This window comes from Alligator mississippiensis, chromosome 13 (genome assembly GCF_030867095.1).
Source record: "Alligator mississippiensis isolate rAllMis1 chromosome 13, rAllMis1, whole genome shotgun sequence".
NCBI classification, from domain to species: Eukaryota; Metazoa; Chordata; order Crocodylia; family Alligatoridae; genus Alligator; species Alligator mississippiensis.
The window spans coordinates 20,013,843-20,036,887 of NC_081836.1; the positions used below are offsets into that span (position 1 = coordinate 20,013,843).

General features: G+C 48.9%; 1 protein-coding gene across 2 annotated transcripts in view; it reads left to right on the forward strand.

Annotated features, from left to right (window-relative positions):
- The window catches only part of CAMTA1 (calmodulin binding transcription activator 1), a 1,290,304-nt gene that overhangs the window by 1,219,914 nt on the left and 47,345 nt on the right, over positions 1-23,045 (forward strand). For both annotated transcript variants that reach the window (XM_059716189.1, XM_059716188.1), the window contains 3 exons: positions 20,079-20,218; positions 20,454-20,650; positions 21,257-21,335. In XM_059716189.1, the coding sequence (XP_059572172.1) occupies positions 20,079-20,218; positions 20,454-20,650; positions 21,257-21,335 (416 nt within the window). The remainder of the gene's footprint in view (positions 1-20,078; positions 20,219-20,453; positions 20,651-21,256; positions 21,336-23,045) is intronic.

The window sequence follows — 23,045 nt, forward strand, 5'->3', positions numbered from 1 at the left end:
AAGCACTTCTGTACTGAGCCGCCCACCTCACTGCGCCCAGCCAAAAACCAAGCTTCGAGTGCCTCCCTTGGGGCGCCTATGTATAGCCAACCCCCTTCCTGGGGCACACCCACAAGCCTGGGGTAGCGCTGCCATCGCCCAGACTCCAGTCTTTGTCTGGGCCCTGTGCCACCCAGGATACGCAGGCCCTGTAGACCTTGGGATCTCGGAGTGCTTCTATTAGCCTGAAGCATAGAAAGTAGCCTCCCTGAGTCAGCTTAGAGAAGGGACAAAAAGGCATGCCCAAACCCTCCCAAGCATGTACCACAAGGCTGGCTAATGAATGGCTTTATTGGGTAGAGATGGCAGGCTTGGGGATAGGTAAAAGTCAGAGACATATCAAAAGAAAATCCCAGAGCAAACAGAAATGGCTTGGTAGCCTTTTGACAATCAACGAAAACACTAGATTCTAAATTCCCCCTTACATTTCATATAAGTTGCTCACAATTCCAACCAGGGGCTGATTGAGCCTGCTCCAGAAGCCATTGTCTGTGTCCCCAAAAGATGTCTTCCCCACTTCCAGGAAGAAGGGACCATATATATCCCTGTCATGACCTCATCACTAAGCTCCCACCAGAAGCAGTCCCATTGGCAGCTGATCAGTGCTTCCAAATGACATAAGACTGACTAGGTGAGAACTAGTCACATGACCTTCAACTGAAACAAAGGGAGTGGGCCCCCCCTCACTTAGGAATGTCTTCAGCCCAGGTCACAGCTCAGTGGTAAATGAAACAGATGCGGGGAGGGGCTGCCTGCTTATAGCAGTGAGACAGCCTCGGGGCATGAGTCTTCTACATCGACTATCCTAGTAACCTGTTGAATTGCAGCTGCAGTTCTTGTGAGCTGCCCCTGCCCTACACTTCTAATTCACCCAGTGGTTGTTAAATCTTTCCCAAGGTGCTGCAGCCAACCCCTGTGTCCCACCGTCCTAACACAGCCCCTCAGGTCCTGTACAGATGGGGGAGGCATTGGAAATGTGTAGGGGGTGCACGTACACCCCCTGAGATTGGTGGTGCACCCCCTGAGATTGGCCGCTGCAGCGGTGTCTGCGGGCAGTTGCTGATCGCTGCTGGCCATTTCTGATGCTGCTGGCGGGGTCTGCAGGTAGTCACTGATCACTGGTCAGCACTTGCCGCCACCCCCACCCCTCTTTGGCGCCTACACCGTTGTGGCCGTCTGTGGAAACTCCCTGCTTGCTGCTGCCACGCCCCCACCACTGCTGCCGCCTGCAGGTGGTCACCATGCCCCCCCAGCCTTGGGAGGCATGCGAAGTTCATGGGGGGAGTTGGGCAAACTTCTTGCCTTTTGGAACAGGGAAGATAATATCCTGTCACTGGTGGCCTGGAGACTACAAATAAGACAGTAAGTCTTTTTCTGTCTCTACTATGCTGGTACTAAGCGGCAGAAAGACAAAGAACAGGTAGGGAAATTGACAGACATAGCACAGACCCCTAAGAAAACTTTGTATAGCATTATGAACATTCAGTACCATTTTTTTCCACTGCTCACAACTTGTACTTTTGAAGCTTTCATTGCTGTTTATTAAAGTCACTGAAAATGTTGTCCTCAAGATTTTGAGTTTCACTATTTGTTGTGAGCTGATATTAGCCCAGCAGTAATTCTGCGTAATCCATAGAGTAATGGAAAATTAGGGTTGGAAGGGACCAGGAGGTCATCTAGTCCAACCCCCTGCTTAAAGCAGGATCATGCCTAATTATGTCATCCCAGGCAAGGCTTTTTCTAGACAGGTCTTAAAAACCTCCAAGGATGGAGATTCCACAACCTCTCTGGGTAGCCTGTTCTAGTGCTTCACTACCCTCCTAGTGAGAGAGTTTTTCCTAACATCTAGCCTAAACTTCCCTTGCTGTTACTTGAGACCATTGCTCCTTGTTTTGTCATGCGCCACCAGAGAGACCAGTTTAGCAATCAGATCAGCCAAGCCCCACCTGGAACTGGAACCCCTTTCTGGGCCTGATCTCCAAAGCCCAGTGCAGCCTGGGCCCAGAATGACAGATGGATTCCATCAATGATCCTAACACAGCTTGAGGCCCAAGCTATGCAAACCCATGAGTGTGTCCATTCCCCAACCTCATGACTTGGAGACAGTGCCTTGCTTTCCCTGCTCCTCCCTTTCTGTGCCTGACCCCTACTGCCTGTACCCCTCCCCAGGTTTCTTACCTAGTCAGCTCCTGGTCAAAGCTGGAAGGGCTGAAATTGGACAGAAGGTAGGAGGGGGAGGTCACAGCTGGGGGGGGAGCAGACTGAATGATCTCTTTTGCACTCTCCCCCAACCCACACAGGGTCCCCCTCCTCAACCAAATAATCCACCCTGGTCTGGAGCAAGTGGCTGCTCAGCTCTGGCTTCAGGCCTAAGCCTGAGGCTGGAGCTGAGCTAATCTGTCCCAGGCTGGTACTCAAATCCAGATAAGCCTTTAAAAATTTTTTCCTCCTGTGCTGATGGGGGGCGGTTGGAGTGTGCTTCTTGGATTAGTGTAAATATGGTATGTCCTCTGACCCTCTCAGCCCCAGAATCCTGTTGCCCTTTTGGTGGGTACCCTGCAGCTCTCACTGCAGGGAATTCTAGAGTGCGTATAGCATAGTGGGATGTTTGACCAGGCCCCCACCACGTTGCACACCTTCTATAGTGTGAGGCAGGGTATCACCGCAGTGTGCACATGCCTCTCTTGCAGCAGTTGTGGCAGGTCTCATCATCATGCAGGTTTTGAATGCAAGTGTACCATTTAGTGCTTTCAGGTACAGGTTGGCTAGTGACATTGGGAGTGTGTTCCTGTTTACAGGGGCTGGGAGGGCACCATTAAGTTCCTTTTATCACACAGTGTTTGCCAGTGGGCTGGTCTCCCTGCAGGAGAAACAAAGTCATGCCTGAGGCCACGGTATGTGTCCTTGACCAGCACTTTTATTAACAGACCAGAAAGTGTCTCAAATTGCCTTGCTGACCCTCAGCCTCCTGTGAGGCTTGGGTCTGGCAAGGGAAGAAGGCCCCTTCCCAGAATGCATTTCTTTCTTGCCTGCTTAAAAAATCAGGCAGCTTGCCTTAATTGTTTTTGAGGCACATGACTAGGAGTAGGCCTATGGCAACCCATCAGTTCCCAAGGCCCAGTATTCTGTGCTCTGAGCTTGGTCACATGTACTGACAGCTTGGGGTAATTGTGAGATTCTTTCTGAGCTTATTCTGTTTGTAAGTGAGGAATACTAGGTAGAGGACAAATGCTTGTGAAAATGGTTTCCTAGTTTCATAGTTGGTAGGGTCGGAAGGGACCTGAGCAGATCATCAAGTCCAACCCCCTGCCATGGCAGGAAAAAGTACTGGGGTCAAACAGCCCTGGCAAGGTGTTCGTCTAACCTCCTCTTAAAGGCCCCCAGGGTAGGAGCCAGCACCACTTCGCTTGGAAGTTGGTTCCAGATTCTAGCCGCCCTGACAGTGAAGTAGCGCCTCCTGATGTCTAGTTTGAATCTACCCTCTGCCAGTTTGTGACCATTATTTCTAGTCACTCCTGGTAGTGCTCAGGGGAACAGGGACTCCCCCAATGCCTGCTGGTCCCCTCTGACTAGTTTGTAACAGGCCACTAGATCCCCCCTCAGCCTTCTCTTGTGGAGGCTGAACAGGTTCAGGTCCCTTAGCGTCTCCTCGTAGGGCCTGCTGCCCCCTGATCATGCGAGTGGCCCTCCTCTGGACCTGCTCCAAGTTGTCCACATCCCTCCTGAAGTGTGGCGCCCAGAACTGGATGCAGTACTCCAACTGTGGCCTGACCAGTGTCGCACAGAGGGGGAGGATCACCTGCTTGAGATGCATGTCAAGGTACAGTTGGCCTTCCTGACCACGTCTCAACACTGCCGGCCTATGTTCATTCTGGCATCAATAATGACTCCAAGATCCTTTTCTGCCTCTGCACTGATGAGAAGGGACTTCCCCAGCCTGTAGGTATGCTGCTGGCTCTTCTTCCTCATGTGCAGCACCTCACACTTGTCAGTGTTGAAACCCATCCTGTTCTCATCTGCCCACCCCTGTAACCTGTCTAGGTCTGATTGCAGCCTATTCCTCCCTTCTAGCATGCCCACATCCCCCTGTATCTTAGTGTCGTCAGCAAATTTGAACAGGGTGCTTTTTACCCCCTCGTCCAAGTCACTGATGAAGATGTTGAACAGTATGGGTCCAAGGACCGAGTCCTGGGGGACCCCACTGCCCACATCCCTCCAGGTTGAAAATGATCCATCCACCACCACTCTCTGGGTGCGGCCCTCCAGCCAGTTAGCGACCCATTTGACTGTGTAGGTGTCGACGCCACAGTCCCCTAGTCTTTTTAATGAGAATGGGGTGTGAGACAGTGTCGAAGGCCTTCCTGAAGTCCAGAAAGACTACATCCACTGCTGCCCCTGCGTCTAAGGATTTTGTAACCTGGTCATAGAAGGCCACCAGGTTGGTCTGACATGACCTACCTCTAATGAACCCATGTTGGTTGCCCCTAAGCATAACCTCCCTTGCTGGCCCCTCGTAGACATGCGCCAGGATAATTCTCTCAAAAAGCTTACCCAGGATCGAGGTAAGACTAACTGGCCTATAGTTTCCTGGGTCCTCCTTCCTCCCTTTTTTGAAATGGGGACCACATTGGCCCTTTTCCAGTCCTCTGGCACCACACCAGAGCACCACGAGTGCTTGTAGAGCCATGCCAGGGGTCTCACAATGACCTCTGATAATTCCCTCAGTACTCTGGGGTGGGGATCGTCAAGGCCAGCTGATTTAAATACATCCAGCCCCTCCAGAAGTTCCCTGACTAGTTCCTCACTGACCCTAGGCCTGGGTACACCTTCCCTGGAGCCTGAGGGGGTCCCGGGGGGCGGGCTGGTCCAGTCCCTGCTCAGGAAAATGGAGGCAAAGAAATAGTTAAATAGGTTAGCTTTGTCATCTGGTGTGGCATCTGCTCGTCAGGTTCATTAACTTAAGTTAGGAAAGCACTGTTTTTTCTGTTCCAAAGGCATCAAACTCATCTGGCCCCACAGGCCGGATGAGTGGCATGGGGCTTATCTGAAGGGCAGACAAGATCCACACACCAGCCTCACATTCTACATCTGGAGCAGCCACTATGTGCACTTACGTCTGTTGCATGTAGCACGGTCCTGAAGCATCCACTAGGGGTTGCGCTGCATAACCCCAGAGTGCACACTGCTCTAGGACGCAAGCTGTTGCCGGCACCACGTGTGGTACATGGGGCCATCCAACACACTCCACATGCTGCCTGTGGGTGACTCTGAGACTCATGGCAGCACTGGGGGCTAGATGATACAGCTCACCAGGTCGGATCTGGCCTGTGGATTACATCTTTGACACCCTTGTTCCATTCTGGTCAAAACATTTTTGTACAAGACCTGGTGATACCAATGTTCATGTTAAATGCACAGGTGTTAGTGTCTCCTGAGAGAATTCCCCCTAGGGAAAAGGTGAGGGTTTTGCAGGGATCCTGCTACTGTACAGCAGAACTTTGCAGATCTTTTGGGCTAGGGACAGACATTCAAAAAGCCTGAGCCTGGATTGATTCAACCTTTGCAGGTTAGTCTAACCTGGCTAGGCTGAACCAGTTTCCAACCATACAGACAATCCCTCTGGACTGAAGAAACATGCCTGCAGTGGCTCAGGTTGGAAGCCAGTTTATCTCAAACTGGTTTCAGCCATTTTCAAACTGGTTTATATGCACTGAACATCTTTTCTGTTACGGGTTTAAACCAGTTTCTGATCACTTAAACTGGTTTATGTGTAATGTCTGTCCTTAGTCTTGAAGTAGATCATGGGGTCACCTACAAAATTGGAACAAAGTATTGCTAGATATTGTGCTGAACAGTCCTGAGTTGTTCCTTTCTGAGTACCTACCCCACTTTTTCATTAAATGAGCTAATTCTGCATGTTTTGTATGGCTGGCTTTATTTTCTGGAAGCCACAGAAAAGGGCTTCATGTGTTGGTTCTTTACAATGTAATTACAATTTTGAGCTATGTTAGTCATGCACAATTATACTTGTTCAGTCACTACCTATTCAAACAAATAAGGAGATGGTAAGATGGAGCAAAACCAACATAAACAATTTGTTTTTGTTGCTTCAGAAAAATTTGAGCCTCATGGTCAGCTGCAGACTTCACAATTAAAACATCCTCTGTTCAGCAGAAGAATCTTATGGGTAGGTTAGTGTAGTAAGGGCAGGGGTTCCTCTCCTCCTAAAGTGATGCATAAAAGAAGACCATGCAACTGTCTTTTCTTTGGCTTAGTGAGTGCAGTGTGAGGACACACAGGCCTGCAAACAAGGGTTTAGAACAGAACAGAGCTAGTGACCAAGGGATTAGAACAGAACAGAGCTAGTGACAGGTTTTAGCTTGCTGAGAATCACTGACTGCTTTTCCCGTTCATTTCTTCCATTGAAACACTATACATATCAGGATTAGAGCAACCAGCAATTCCACTGACAGAGACTGCTCTGGCAAAGTCTTTTAGAGATGAAATAAAAAAATCTTTATAGAAGGAGCAGAAGGGTCTGTGTCAGTAGCCTGCAGTAATTCAAGAAGTACTTTAATGATGTTATTCTGTGCATGGCTTGTTTTGTCAGTCATGTGACTGGATATTTGAGGTGCTTGACCAATCTCATTTTCTTTTATGACCAGGTGACCTATCACCTGGACAAGGGGGAATAGATTGATGTCATATATCTTGACTTTAAAAAAACCTTCGATCTGGTATCCCATGGTCACCTTTTGGCAAAAATGGCCAACTGTGGTATCGGGTCCACCACGATCCACTGGCTGGGGAATTGGCTCCATGGTCAGACCCAGAGGGTGGTGGTTGACAGAAGTCAATTGTCATGGTGCCCTGTGACCAGTGCGGTCCCTCAAGGCTGTTCTTGGGCCTATTTTGTTCAACCTCTTCGTTAATGATGTGGACATTGGTGTCAGAAGCGGACTGGCCAAGTTCGCCGATGATGCCAAACTTTGGGGTAAAGCATCCACACCTGAGGGCAGGTGGGTAATTCAGGCTGACCTTGACAGACTCAGGAAATGGGTGGATGAGAACCTGATGGTGTTTAACACCGAACAATGCAAGGTTCTCCACCTTGGAAGGAAAAACCTTGGGGGAAAAACCTGCATCATGCTTATAGGCTCGGCAGTGCTACACTGACTAGCACTATGGACGAGAGGGACTTGGGTGTCAGGATTGACCACAAGATGAACACGAGCCTTCAGTGTGATGCCGCAGCTAGTAAAGCGAGCAAAACCCTGGCTTGCATCCATAGATGCTTCTCAAGCAAATCCCGGGACATCATTTTCCCGTTGTACTCGGCCTTGGTGAGGCCGCAGCTGAAGTACTGTGTCCAGTTTTGGGCTCCACAATTCAAAAAGGATGTGGAGAAGCTTGAGAGAGTCTAAAGGAGAGCCACGCACATGATCAGAGGTTAGGAAAACAGTCCTTATGATGAGAGGCTGAGAGCTATGGGACTCTTCAGCTTAGAAAAGCGCAGGCTCAGGGGTGATCTGATGGCCACCTATAAGTTTATAAGGGGTTGTCACCAGGATCTGGGGGAATGATTGTTCACCAGAGTGCCCCAAGGGATAACAAGGTCAAATGGTTATAAACTCCTGCAAGACCATTTCAGGCTGGACATGAGGAAGAACTTCTTTACTGTCTGAGCTCCCAAGGTCTGGAATAGCCTGCTCCCAGAGGTGGTTCACGCACCTATTTTGAATGCCTTCAAGAGAAACCTGGATGCTTTTCTTGCTGGGATCCTATGACCCTAGCTGACTTCCTGGGGCAGGGGGCTGGACTCGATGATCTTCCAAGATCTTTTCCAGCCCTAATTTCTATGAAATCTATGTAAATGTGGGCTTTCTTGATGGGTTCTGGTCACAGTAGTGGTAGCAGGAGCCTGTGTCTCTCCTGACTGATTCCCAGGGATCAGGGAACAGGTGTGTACCTTTATGCTGAGACATCGGGCATGCCTGTGAATGAAGGGCTGCTTCCTGCCTGAACCACTGGTTCCCATCACAGCAGGGAACATATTTGTCACGGTAACACAAGGCACAAAGTATAAGCACATCTTGTTGCTGCAATGGGAGCTTCTCTCACTCAGCATGTTCTGTCCCTGTGAATAGCAGCTCCATCTGCTGCACTCCTAAGTTATTTTCAGGCTCTTCCCAGTTCCCTGCTCTGGTTGATCAGCATTCCCATCCTGTTAGGGGCTGGTCTCTGTTTCCTCTGCTTTTTTCTGTATGGCTGTCCTGTGCTGACGACAAACATGGGATTCAGGAACATTGTCCTGCTCCTCAGAGCACTGCGACTTGTGCTTACAGCACACCAGCGCCTAGCATGACAGAGATGTACGTGGCTCATTGCCTCTGTGGGGGGTTTCCCTCTATGGGCAGGCGATGCAGACAGGGGGGAAAAACCTGCCTGGGCCCATGGATGTCTGACCTTCCCAGCAGGGAGAGGAGGTAGCTGCTGTGTGTGTGGTAAAAATACATCATAATCTAGCCATCATGCTTTTGCAATCGCTTCTGCACTCAACATGTTTTCGCAATTGCTTCTGCACATAGATTAATGCTTGCTTTGCACATAAGTTTTGCAACCATACTTGTCCAGTGCCCTAGAGTTACACCAAGATACAAGGTTACTAAAAGGAATTAATTTTGCCGCAGTTCCTCTTTGAACTGCGCATGTGGCAGGCCTTTTTGCCACAGTGCCGTTTTTAGGACTACGCATGTACTAAACTTTGCAGAAAAAGTAACCAATTACATTTTGCCACGTTTCTTTTGTTCATGTTAGCTATAAAAATGGAACCTCGGGCACAGCTTGGGATCGACTCTGCTTTGAGCGACTCAGCTCCTTTGTCGATCTGTTTGCAAACAATAAACTCGAGTTGGACCCAGCCTGAGCGTGTGACTCTCTCCTTGAGGTAAATTGGACAAGCCTCCAGGGGCACGAAACTAGCAGTTTGTGCAACATGTGGATGCCAGCAAAACATGCCAAGGTCATGCTGCTGTTCAAGTGTCAACTTCTTCTGGGGCTTAAACCCCCATTGCCAGCACTGGGCTCCTTTTGATTACTAGTGCACCAAGTCATTAAGAGCTTTGGGATTCAAAGGTGAGTGTTTATGTTCCTCTCCCGTGTCCTGTGTGGGGTTGAATTATTGCATTGCTGTGATAAAAATAGAAGATTGCTGACTCTGTGCTGGCTGCCCCTTTATTTTCTGTTATCCGGGCTTTTTGCAAGAGGAATACTGCCAACCCCTTAATTTGTATCAAGTGCTGTCTAATTGCATCATCTGTCAAAGCAGAAGCAACAGGCTCTCTCACTGTATTGTAAAGTTAGAGGTTTCTGTAAGAGAAGGTGTGGTGTGACATTCAGCCCGGCTGCTCTCCCTGGCAGCACAGGTGAGTAGGTTGTAGATTTGCCAACTTCATTAGGATGTGACTTGAACACTTGGCAGCCACCTGCACCTAGTTTAGAATTGTGGACAGGCCCTGTAGCTGCTTTCAGGAAAGGGTACATTAGAGATGCTTTTAAAGTATCAGAACTTACATGAACAGAAGGGATGCCAGCACCAGGAAACAAGTCTTACAGGTATGGGAACAAAAGGCTTGAGGGTGCATGTTCTTCCTGACTCACCTCGTGCTGGAGCATTAAGTGGCAATATGTGCAGCCTAAGTGGCTGAAGTTGTCTGAAATGACATAATGAGTCTGAAAATTAATCCTTCCTGTACAACTGGGCTGTCCTGCATGGCGATTCCGTTTCATAACAACACCCAGGAAGTTCCACAGACACCAGTTATTCCTCTGAAGTCCCCACAGATTTTTTTGGGTTTTTTTGGTGGGGGGTGGTAGGGGAAGATTCAAAATATTCATAGGAATAGTAGGGAGCTGCTTCTTGGCAGGACAATGGAGGAACTGATCTTGATAATGTTATGTTGCACTTGCTCCACACTTGTTATTTTGGCAACTATCAAGAGGATTAATTTACACACAAAATGTTCCATTTCCCTTTAAAGCATGCTTATTGGAACAGTTGTGTATCACAAAGTATTTTATTTATAAACCATGTTGGAAACCAATGGCAGGAACCCTCTGAACACACAATAAGTTGCAGAGCCCCATGTCTGGATTTATGTGGCAGTGCAGTATTTAGAAGAAAGAAAGCATGTGGGATTTTCTTTGCAATTTAAAGCCAAGATGATTTTAGCACTTAGCAGCTGAAGGAGCTTGTTGGCTTGGTGCTGTTTCATGCTGTTTCATGAACAAGGCAGGCTGCCTTCAGGCTCTGTCTGCTAAATACCTGCCTAGCCCAGCATCGCTACGCAGCCACACTGAAGAGCTCCTTCTGATAAGGAACAGACCCTGCCCATGACATTCTGCCTCACTCCCCAAATCCAGCTCTAGGTGCATATTGTTTCTGGACTGTGCTCCTTAATCTCAATCCTGTAACATACTGAACTCCTTGGAACTCCCACTGAAGACAATGGGAGCCAAAGGAGCTTATCACACCAGTTTGGAGTCCAAAGCAAATTTGGATTTGCAAGCTAGAGACTTGCATCCAGGGTCTCTAAAGTTCAGCAAAGAGTATGCTGGGGGGGGGAAGGATGAAAATGACATGACTTGGAGCAGGTGAGCAGTGCTAGAACTCCAACCAGGGGTCTAGTAAAGGCAAGATAAGTAGATACTGTAAATGATGTACTTAACTAAAAATTATGAGCTTTACTTTAAGGCAGGGGTGTCAAACTCATCCAGCCCTGCAAACCAGATGAAGGACACAGATTTGGTTCATAGGCCAAATCAGGCCTGCAGACCAGCCACATACTCCTGATCCAGTACACAGGGGTGGGCTAGTGTGCCTCTGCTAAACCAGCCCTGTATGCTGGGCCCTGTATGCAGCGTGTAGAGCCTGCAGACCGGCTCTATTTGTACTGGTCCTAAATCTAGTGTGCAGCCCCAGCTTAGCTCTGTGTACCACGTGTAACACACACCCCAGCCTGGCCTTGTGAGCTGCGTGCAGCTTGGTTTTACCTCCAGGCACTGTGTGCTGCATGTGGTGTATGAAGCCAGAGCCAGGATGTGCTGCATGCAGTGCATGGCATCTGTCTGAGACCCACAGCTGGCATCGTAGGCCAGATGATACAGCTTCATGGCCTGGATCTGGCCTGTGAGCTATATCTTTGACACCTTTAAGGGTTAAAGCATGAATAGTTCTGCATAGCCCTCTGTGCAGGTACCACACTGGTACTTTGACAGTAAAAACATCTCTGTCAGAAAACCATGGGATTCCCTAGCCTGTCATCTGCCCTAATTTTTCAGTGAAATGAGTGAGAGCATTATAGTTTGTGAGCACACTCCCCATGGAAAGCGGAGAGGTTGGAAATGAACAGATGTTTCAGGAGTATAACAACTGTTATGAAACAAGCAATGCATTATTAGAGCCCTTATTAGTTTCTTTTTGTCTCTTGCAAAATACTGCCAGGTTACCTGTTCCATTAGCTATGTGAGCAATGAAAGAACTCCATTTGTGGCTCTTAAAGATTCCAAAGTTCAAAAAATAAAGCCTAAGTCACCCTAAGGAAGTCTGTAGTACTGAGCAGCTCTTGAGCCTGGTCCACCTGTTTGCAGCATTCTGAAGCCTATGCATGCTGCAACTTCTGTCTGTGCCATAAAGCCCCTCTGCATTCTAGGCATGAGCAGTCGGGACCCAGGGCTGCATGGATGGCATGCTTCATTTGACAATCTAACAATGCCCTCTGAGGAATGACATTACATGATGGAATATAACAGATATGAACTTGGTTTCCAAGTTTTTATCATGCTCCTTGAATAGGCAGTTCCACAGAAACCTCTAGAGCAGTGTTTCTCAACCAGTGTGCTGTGGCACAAAAGTGTGCCGTCAGAAATGCACAGGTGTGCCACGAGATTTTGCCATGGCAATGAGCTACAATATAGCTACAATAGGTATGAGGATGGGGAATGCCTTAACAGGTGTGCTGCAGAAAATTTTTATTAATGTAAGTGTGCCTTGGGCTGAAAAAGGTTGGGAAACACTGCTCTAAAGTGATGCAGATGGAAGGGACTGTTAATAACAAAACAAGATGGCATGGGATAAATGCCCTTGGATTTCTCAACCACTTGATCCAGTCAGGCTAGACTACTCACAAGGTACTGCAGTATAAATTATGCTAAATTTCAACACTTTCTCTAGTTTCCCCTTAATTTCTATTCCAGGTTTCTATCCAGTTGCATAGCAGAGGGGGGTGGGGGTGCTGAAGTGAAGGGGTTCCAACAGGCATTACCCAGCCGGGGCGGGGCATGAGGCGGAGCCATAAGCAACTCATTTGCGGAGGTGAGGGACGGGGGAATGACGACTTCCGCTGCTGCATCCACTCCCAGGCAAGCATGGGGGGGCATGTGCCCCCTGAATTTGCACGCAGGGCAAGGGCAGGCTGTCACCATGGGCTTTGCCCTGGGTGCCAAACTTCATTGCTACAGTGCTGCTTTTATCATTAGTGCTTTTACTGCCTTGATCCTTTTTGGCAGTTAGTTTTCATGGGAGCAGTCAATAAGGGTGTGCGAAATGGCACCGTTCCGTTTTGCCTTGAGTTTCAACGGTTCGAGGGAACAGCATTCCGTTTCAAATTTCATTTTGATTTGAAACAGCTGTTCTGTTCCGTTCCGTCGAAACAGCATCGAAACAGCCTTTCTGTTTTGACATTTCGCTGGGGACGGGAAGTCAGCCTGGCCAGGCTGACTTCCCATCCCCAGCGCTACATTGCGCGGGCTGACTTCCAGATCTTGTACCGGCGATGGGAAGTCAGCCCAGCTGGACTGACTTCCCATCCTCAGGGCTGTGGTTGAAATGTTTTGACTTTTGAAATGTTTCGAGTAGTCTCGTTTTGTTTTGAGTCTATTTTGACAGCCTTTGTTTTGCTTTGATTTTGCTGTTTCAACCTCAAAATTAGTCGAAACAGTGTTGAAATGAAACAGCTGGCAACATTTCACACAGCTCTAGCAGCCAATGCAACCTCACAAAATCCTTCACTACTATTTAACTGCTTGATGCTGTTGATGTCTGTATATTCTGCTTTCTAGTTGCATCCTGACCTGAATGTCTCTGACAACCCACAGTAGGTCAGAAAGATGGGTCCCATGTTAGTCCAGTTTTCTTTGATCCTGTTTCCTCATACTAGCTGAGAATTTCCAGAGCTACATTCTACACCCACTGTTAGCTGCTTGGCCAACGCAGCTTGGTGAAAGGCTGTTTTGTGGCTCCTCAGCCCTTCTGTCTTGTGGAGCTGACTGGGTTTCATTCAGATCTCAGTTGTACTCAGTATGGTATAGAAACATAGTGAATAGCATGACCCTAAAAATTTGACTTCTGTTAAACAAATTTGTCACTTGGCAAACAAAAAAACTGTGCGAGTTGAAAAGGTAGGAGGTTATGTTGTACTTGATCTCTGAGACTACAATAGATCCAATATGGTTGTAGCTGTCATGGTTTGTGTGTGTGTGTGTGGGGGGGGGTTACAGAATATAAAAAGCTAAGCTTATTAAGGAAGGGAGAAGTTGGGTCAGGTTGATAATTTGCCCTGTTTGGCTCCTTTTGACTCTGCAACCAATGTAGCAGGTTCCGTGGGTATCTTTCACTGTATACTTGTTGGTGCCTGTAGCCATATAAATTGTTTTCTCAATCTGTTGAACTTTTAAAATATAGAAAAGGAAAGAAAAGCACTTGCACACTTGTTTCCATTCTGTGCATACTGCAGTTTCTGTGCAAAATTGCCATTATGGTTAGAAGTAGCATTGCATTAATTTTATTATCTAGAACAAAGAACTTGTAAATGTGTGACACAAACAGATACAATTAAAATAGCTTTTAAAAAGTCCTCAGCTTGCATTACAGTTCCCAGGGGGCTGCAGACTTCCCTGTACAGAATGTTGCTTACAATCTTGTCAGTTTTCATGGGCTCCTGCAGAACTGAGATGAAGTGTGTAACTGAAAAGTACAGCATGCAGCTGCTTACTTCATAGCACTAACTTTTTTTCCATGTAGTTTCCAAGTTGCAGGAAACAGTGTCAGCTGGGAAGTGCAAACAGCTTGCTCAAACTTGGGACTTCACCTGCCAGGCTCCAGTCCCTGCTTAACATTATCACTGGGACTGAGATTGTGAAGGTGTATTAAAGGCAAAGCCACTGGTTGTACAGTGAGGAGGTGGTGTGCTCCACTGGATTCTCAGGCAGATGGGTGAAGGACTATGGAGGCAGCTCTCAACAGGATACCTAAGTTAGTGATAGCATGTGTGTTATGTTCTCCACATAACACAAATGAGAAACCCATGTCATTGTGTCCCATGAGACAAGCTATGCTCTGCTTAGGCATGGGGTCTGCTGTCCACAAGCCCTGACTGTACCCAGGCCCCAACATGGAACTTACCTGCATATTGCTGCCAGCATGAGCATGAGGTGGCTCTCACAGGTGTGTGGTCCCTTCCTCTAGGCCAGGGGTTGTCAGCCAGGGGTACGTATACTTCTGGGGTACTTGGGAAGGCTCTAGGGGTTACACGACAGCAGTGTAGAAAAGCTGGGGCACTTCTGGTTTCGCTACTGCACGCAGGGGACACCCCCCATGCTCATCGATCAGCTGCCAGGGCACCCCCCCTGCTCCTTGATCGGCTGCTGGGGGAGGGACACCCCCTTCCTTCTACACCCTGCCCCTTGTCAAGCATCTGAGGGACTCTCCTCTGCTTCTCCACTGGCCACCGTGGGTACATCAACCAAAAAAGTTTGAAAAACCCAGCCCTAAGCTGTCTCCTGTTGCAGATGGTGCTTTCTGTGATCATGACATTCCTTCCCTTGCAGAATAGCTCCTGGCTGCACCTCTGAGCTGTGATTCTTAGAGCTCTGCTGCTTGGGAAGGTGCTAGTAACATCAGATTACATTGGCTGTTGGTCAGGCCTTTGCAGCGAGGACAGCCTTAGTATTGTGCTTTGGGCTACTGGTCAGTCATGCTTTGTCCACAACCATGCTGGGCAACCTCACTCTGTGCATGATTTGGGGAGAGACTAAAGCAGAGGACACTGGGGCGAGCTGAGTTGTGTTTCAGATGTTGCCCCAGTTGCTCTGTGACCCCTTTTGTCTCTGTCTCAGTTGGCTTGTCTGTGTAAAGAGGACAGTGTCAGTTACTGTCCTCAAGGTTCTTTGGGTGAATCTAATAACTTTTATTAGACTAACTTAAATAGTTGGAAAATAATTATTAAGCAAGCTTTCGGGTTCAAAAACCCTTCGTCAGGCTAAGGAAGTTTCTGCAGTTGGTGCGTGCTCTTCCTGGATGGAATGAAAAGTAAAGAAGCCAGAGGCTGGTCGGGTATGCATACAAGACAGGCAGTCAGTGAAAATGTAGATTGAGGAGTCAATGGGTGAGATGCAGGCTGGGGGGAGGGGCGGGGGGGGGAAGAGAGAGAAGGAGGATGAATAGTGGAGAGACACCTGGGGAGTCAGATGTCAGGCAGGTTATAATGTGTCATAAATCCAATGTCTATATTTAGTCCATGATTTTTAGTATCCAGGAGGCTGATGAAGTGGAGTTCGTAGGCTCGTCTCTGGGAAGTGTTTTGTAAGTTTCCTTTGAGGATCAGGGCTGAGAGACTGGAGAGAGCGTGGTTTTCTTGTGAGAAATGTGCCCCCACCGGTAATTGAGTATTCCTGTCTTTGATAGATTTCTGGTGCGCAGATTTATTCTGGTGCACAGTTGTTGTTTGGTCTCTCCTACGTATTTTCCATCAGGGCATTTGGTGCATTGGATGAGATATATTACATTTCTGGAGGTGCAGCTGCAAGATGCAGGAATGCTGATGGCTCTGTTGTGGGGTGTAGTAATTGTGCGGGTGGTGGAGATGTGTTGGCAGGTTTTGCACCAAATGGCCTCGTGGAAAATACGTAGGAGAGACCAAACAACAACTGTGCACCAGAATGAATGCACACCAGAAATCTATCAAAGACAGGAATACCCAGTTACCAGTGGGGGCACATTTCTCACAAGAAAACCACTCTCTTTTCAATTTCTCTGTCCTGATCCTCAAAGGAAACTTACAAAACACTTCCCAGAGATGGGCCTATGAACTCGACTTCATCAGCCTCTTGGATACTAAAAATCACAGACTAAATATAGACATTTGGATTTATGACACATTATAACCTGCCTGACATCTGACTCCCCAGGTATCCTCCATAGGTATTCCCCAGCTATACTGCACTATTCATCCCTCTTCTCTCTCTTCCCTCCCCCCCCCCCCCCCCCCGCCCTCACCCATTGACTCCTCAATCTACATTTTCACTGACTGCCTGTCTTGTATGCATACCAGCCCAGCCTCTGGCTTCTTTACTTTTCATTCCATCCAGGAAGAGCACATACCAACTGCAGAAACTTCCTTAGCCTGACGAAGGGCTTTTGAACCTGAAAGCTTGTTTAATAATTATTTTCCAACTATTTAAGTTGGTCTAATAAAAGATATCAGATTCACCCAAAGAACCTTGTCTGCCTGTGTCCTTAGGCCAACACAGCTACAGCCTACACCCCAGTTACTGTCCTGCCACTTTGAAAGCACCTCCAGTGCCCAAAGGACTGAACTGTGCCACCAGAGGGGTAGGAGAGGGGGTGCCATCAGTTAAGAGATTCAGAATAGTTTGGAATCAGGCCTGTTGGCTCCATACATGAGAAGCACGGTCTCTGGCTGCTGTCCTGATGACCATCATTCAGAAGCATCTTCAGGGGAAACCCTCAGGCACAGGGTAGTTGGCACCAGCATAGTTAGTCCATGCTGCTGCTTGTCAGCAGAAGTGACAATCCTGGGCTGTGTGGCAACAGGCAGAGGAGCAGGCATCTCTTCCATCACAGCAAGCAGCACTGTGGAGCCCAGGACTTACTTCTGACAGGCATTTTGTGCCCCAGGCTCCCTCTGCAGTGAGCTCAGGTGCCACATCAGTCCTCTGCATTCAGTGTTGTGTTTTGAAATGGGTGTGCATCCTCTGCTTGGGATGAGTCTCAGAGGCATGTTACAAAGCCTGATGCTGTTTTTGTGGCTACTTACTGGACAGCTAATACAATTGGAATGCAGGCTTTTATTGTGGGGGGGTTAAAAATGTGGGAAGGGGAGCCAGCAGCCACAGGAGTAAGTGTGTGGTTTCTTCTCCCAGTGGGCATATTACCATCATAGCTGTCTGACATGGGGACATGGCAAGAGGGACTGGTACTGATATCAGGTAGTTGTCAGTTTCTGCAGTGTACGTGCTCTGCATGGGAATGGGGAGGCAGAGGAGATGAGACAGACTGCACTGCAGCACACTGCAGCACTGCCAGAACAAAGGCTGGCTGGAAAAAACATTGCCTTGGTGGAGCTCTGCTCTGGCCACAGCTGAGTAGCAAGGCGTACAAGTTGCAGCCGCAGCCATCCCTGTCGCCATGCACCTGCCAGTCGCCCCCCTGCAATTTTGGCACCATCAGAAAGGCCCTGACATTCTGAAAGTCAGAGGTTTGCGCTTGGCATCTCATTGGCTTTGGTTTAGTCTTCAAAGCCTTTGATGCAGGACTGGGCCACACGTCCCCCACACGTTACCACAGGGGCATGTTGTGACCTGAGCTGAACTGAACCCCCCCCCCATCCTGAATCTCTTAATCCCCCAGTGAGAGCCTGGTCTGCCAGAAGGGCCAGGCAAGCTTTGTGCCCAGTGACAGACCTTGGGCTTCCTGGATGATGGGGCAGTTTGTCAGATGCAGGCTTCTAGGAGTGGCCCCTTAATAGTGAACCTTTCCACCATTTATATACCTACATATGGTCCTTGGTCCAGCATAGCCACCACCCAGGAAAATTTCCAGGTTTGATTGGTTTCTAACAGGAAATCTTGCATTGCAGTGCCAGGGCCTCAGGTTCCAGGCACTTTCTCGCTTGTGGCTGGAAGGTGAGCAAGTGATGCACAACTGATGTTTCCCTGGTGTTTGCCTCTTCCTAATGATTTCCATGTCTGCATGTCTCAGAAGAACAGTGTAGTATGTGTCTAAGGCAGTGACTTGACCCCAGCTCCCAGGGATGTCTGGGCTGTTGTGCCTCCCTATGGGAATTGCAGCTTAGCAGTGTCTTAATGCTGCTACAACAGAAGGAACAAAGCAGCTATATGCATGGCGCTGGATTCCCCTGTAGCAGACACTGCACAAACACAGGACTAAAGGCCCTCAGTGCAATTGTTCTAGAGCAGGGGTTGTCAACCGGGGGTACCCTGGGGGGTGCTTGGAAAGGCCCTAGGGGGTACGCATGGGCAGGAGGGGACGGAGCGCTGCTACCCACCACCCTGGGTCACCACCTCCCAGGAGCAGGGCCAGAGCAGGGAGAGGGCAGTGGTGCCCCTCTGCAGGCTGCACAGGCACCGCCCAGCCAGTCGGATGCAGTGGGGGGCAAGGGTTTGGGAGTTTGCATGTGGCAGCAGCAGCCGCCACCATCCACCACCCCATGCTGCCACTGTTTCGTGTCTGGCCATGCTCCCTCCCTCCCCTCCACTCTGTATCCAGCCACTGGGGGTACACTAATTTAAAAAGGTTGAAAACCCCTGCTCTAGAGAAAAGCAGTCCTTGCCACAGTCTCCTGACTTTGAAGAAGGGACTCCCACTACCTCCAGCGGGCCCTTGTTCTGTGGCTTGCAGCCACACACCATGTCTACTAGTTTGCTGAGCTATGAAAGGTGTTTCTTTGAGGTGTCTGGTGCCTGGACCCATAGCAATTGTTGCAGCAGGACCCTCCAAGCTGGGTGGGGAAGGTTTTTCAGGTGGAATGTAGTGAGCCTACTGGCTTCCCAGCAGTTCCCTTCCCTCTCAGAAGGATGCCCAGGTGGCCTGGTTCAGACTCTGGGAGGCCAGGTCCAGACTCCTGAGGCTTTGTAAAGGGTGCCAAGAAGCTGCTTCTTTTCCTCTAGCAAAGGAGACCCTCTCTCCTGGCCACTGCTATGGCATGGGCAGGGTGGAACCTAAGATGCTTTCTCTGCTCCCTGGCAGGGTAGTGCCCTTGTTCCAGCCCTCTATTTGCAGGGGAGTGGCGGGTTTTGGGGCCTCAAACCAAGTTCATTTGTCAGTATTGGGGGCTGGGGCTGGGCCAGGGAAATGGGACAGTGCCCCTTAAGGCTTCCTTGCTCCAAGTCAAGAGAAATGAAAGCCCCAGGGGATCTCTTTCTTGTTGGTGTCACTCACTCCCTGTTCCCTAGATTGAATCAGGCTGAATTCAGCATGCTTGTAACGTAGGATCTGGGCATTGAGTCTGGCAGCTTGGTAAACTGTCCTATCTCCTGTTGGGCACCACGGCCAGTTTCCCACCTGGCGCGTGCTTTCTGCAGGGTCCCTCGTTTCTGTCCCTCAACTCTACAGAGCAAAGTCCTTTACAGTGGGGGTAGGGCTGCCTAAAGCAGCTGTACAAGGTGGGAGAGGCAGCAGGGTTATACCCAGGGTCCCTGTTTAGGTGCATCTTTTGCAATGGGTCTGTTCTGGGTCAATTGGAAAGCACCAGTAGTGTTTGCCCCTTCTGGGGCATCAGGCATTGACCCAAGCATTTGTACCTGGAAAGAATGGGCAGATGGGCCTTCAGGACATGAACAGGGACTCTCCTATTCCTGTGTGACCCACTCCAGACCCCTTGCCTGAATAGGAGGTAGGGAACTGGAAGTGCCCTTAGTGTGTGGCAGGGGCCATCCAGGGTTGGTTCCTGCTGTTTAAGTGTTCTCCAGCCAGACTGGAGTTGCTTCAGGCTCATGCCTTTCACTTGTGCTCCCATGGCATCAGAGTCAGGGAGTTTGTGTGACAACAGGATTGGTTCCCAGGTCCTGGACCCTAAACCCGCTCCTGGCCACATGACCTGCCACACTGAGCTCATCCTTCCTGTACCTTTGCCTGCAGCTGACTCCTATCCATGGCTTCCTGCAGTGTCATGTGGAAGGCCTTTCCTTGAGTGTTCTGATTCTATCCTGTTCTGACCTAGATAACCAGTTCAGGATGTCGATCCTGGAGCGGCTTGAGCAGATGGAAAGGAGAATGGCCGAGATGACGGGAGCCCAGCAGCACAAGCAGGGAGTCGGAGGCGGGGGCAGCGGGAGCGGGAATGGAGGCACCCAGTCACAAGTACGAGCTCCCACCAGGCCCGCCTGCTTCTTGCAGCTAGTGCAGCTGCAAGAGGGAACGAGGGGTCTGGTTCTCCTTTAAACACCACAGATTGCTGTGGGAATCTCCCTTGCATGCTGCCTGTGCCTCTACCCTGTCACTTGCAGCTTTTAAAAGTGAAGGCTTGCGGTGACCTTGCACAGACTATGCCCCCATCCTTTTGGGATAATATCTGAAATATGGGTATTGCTTGTAGTGCGTGTCTGGGCCTGGGACACTGGGCAGCTGCTTCGAGAGCCGGGTCGTGGTGGTATGCGAGAAGATGATGAGCCGTGCCTGCTGGGCCAAGTCCAAACACCTGATTCACTCAAAGACTTTCCGAGGCATGACACTGCTCCACCTCGCCGCTGCCCAGGGCTACGCCACACTGATCCAGACTCTCATCAAATGGCGGTAGGACCCAACACATCACACCCCGGGCTTGCCTGTACAGAACCCACAGGAAGCATATGTGAACTCAGGCTCTTTGCTTTCTCTTTCCTTGAGCAGAAGACAGACCAGTCCCCTCCCTGAGCAGGCACCACACTTTTCTACTGTAAATAACAGTAATGACCTGGGCTTATTACTAGATTCCTTGGGACTCAACCAGCCCTTGTGTGATCTTTTGGTGTGCACTAGCCCCACTGCATTCACACATGTGTGTTGCTCAGCCCTTCATGAGCATTCTAGGCAGCCCCTGAGACCCAGGCTTGATGACCCTATTTTTGTGTGGGAAGCAGATGCCTTGGGCAGATTGAATGACTTGGCTGTGGTCATGGGCAAGTCTGTGGGTAGTGGGGCCTAGTTGGTGCGGTGTCTACCAGAGCATCCTCTAGCCCCAGTGCTCGTCTGTAACATGTGGGTGCAGAGAGGTGCCATACCCGGCCCTCCTGGCAGTGGCTGTTGCAGATGTGCTTGGCTTGTGGTTGTGTGGTTGGGAAGCAGGGTACAAAGCTAAGGCTCTGTGGGAGGATTTCAGCTTCGCTACTGTATCAGTTTGTGCTCTTGTTTCCTGTGCAGCACCAAGCATGCAGACAGCATTGACCTGGAGCTAGAAGTCGACCCTCTGAATGTGGACCACTTCTCCTGCACACCCTTGGTATGTACCAGCACCCATAAACTGTGATAATGATGTAGCCCATGGAGATGGCCCAAAGGAGCTTTCTGAGGGGGAAGATGAGCTGCTGCATGGTTGGCTTTTGCCTGTGGTGGTGTAGAAGGGCCTTGCATGTTATTGTGCTGTTCAGGAGGCAGTCACAACTCTTCAGCTCTCAGGGCTGAGAAACCAAAAACAACTTCCTTGTTTCATAAGAGCTTTTGGGTTTTGTTTGGTTTTTGCTCCCATTTCCCTCCTTTGCCCACACTTTATTTTGATTCGGTTTGTCTTCTGCCATTTTGGGGGCAGGGCTCGGATGTTTTCTTGTCTGTGGGTCTGTTACCCATTTCCTAGCTGTGGAGATCTTGGCTTCCTTATGTTGTGTCAGAACCAGCAAACTCAGGTGTGTCCTGACCAACTGGAAAACAATTGATCCAAAACCGTTGGAACCAAACAAGATCCCCCATTCTCAAACCAGGTGGTGACCAGAGAGGCTGGGACAGCCTCGCTGCTCTGGTCTGTCTTATCAACATAGCCAGGTTTAAGGACATGAAAGGAAGCCAGGCCTGCAGTGCAGCCACACTAATACCAATTACCATAGTAACACCACTGACTAAGTAGGGACCGTGTAATGCTCTTCACTATTAGTGCACCCTGCACAGACCCAGCTCTGGGCTCCTACAAGGTGCTGCTGTCTCTAGTTCCAGCAGTTTTCCCCCCCATCCCCTACTTTTTTTTCTAGCAATAATGTGGGTCACAAGTACTTTAAGAAGTTGTGCATGCTAAGAAGGTAAAGCAGACAACTGTAAGCAAAAGCTCCTGGCTTCACTTTAAAAGGTATATGGGCCTGGTCAGCCATGAGCTGTACTCTGTCCTAGTGTTATGCAAATAGCATAAATACCAGTTTGATGTTAAGTAAATAACATGAAATAGATTTTTGCCTGTTGCTTTTAATTTTGTGTATTTTTTTTAGTTTTGCATTGCTTTAAGAAACTCCATTTTGTATTGCTGTATAGCTTGACATAAGTGCTTGAACATTTACTTTTTTATATGCTGTATGGATGAGAGTGTGTTTGTGGAAAAGGAAAACATCAGCTGGCGACTGGCTGAAGAATGCAGACAAATAAAAGACAAAAAAAGAAAAAATTGCCCCAGAAGAGCTAGAGAACAACGGTAATTGACCGTTAAGAAAGAACACAGTGATAACCCAGCAAAAGCCCACAGGACTGGGTGAATTGAGAAGGCTATAAAAATGGGGCGAGACACTGATTTTGGGTTTTGTTTTGCATGTTTTTCTGGAGCATTGGCTCGTTTGACGAGATGGACCAGCAGGAGCCTGGCTCCCACTTGGATCAACTTGGCTAGCCACTGAGTTGATCCGAGCACTAATAAGACTAGTAACGTATATCAGCATAGAACAGAAGTTGAGGTATGAATGCGGTGTGTGTGTGTATTAAGCACTTAATAAATAAATGTGGCACTTTGCCTTATTCCCCTCATGAGGTTTTGCTCTTGATTTGAGCAATTGGCAATTTGTGTAACATTTAAATGGTGGAAAATTGCAAAAGTGGGGGGATACAGAAGAAACTCCATATTTATTGTTCTTTTGGTGTACACAACTCGGGCTATAAAATTCCCTGAGCTTACAGAAAAAGTTGGATTCTTGCCGATTAGAAAATTCAAAGATGGTTTTGTTAAAAAAAGAAGGAACGA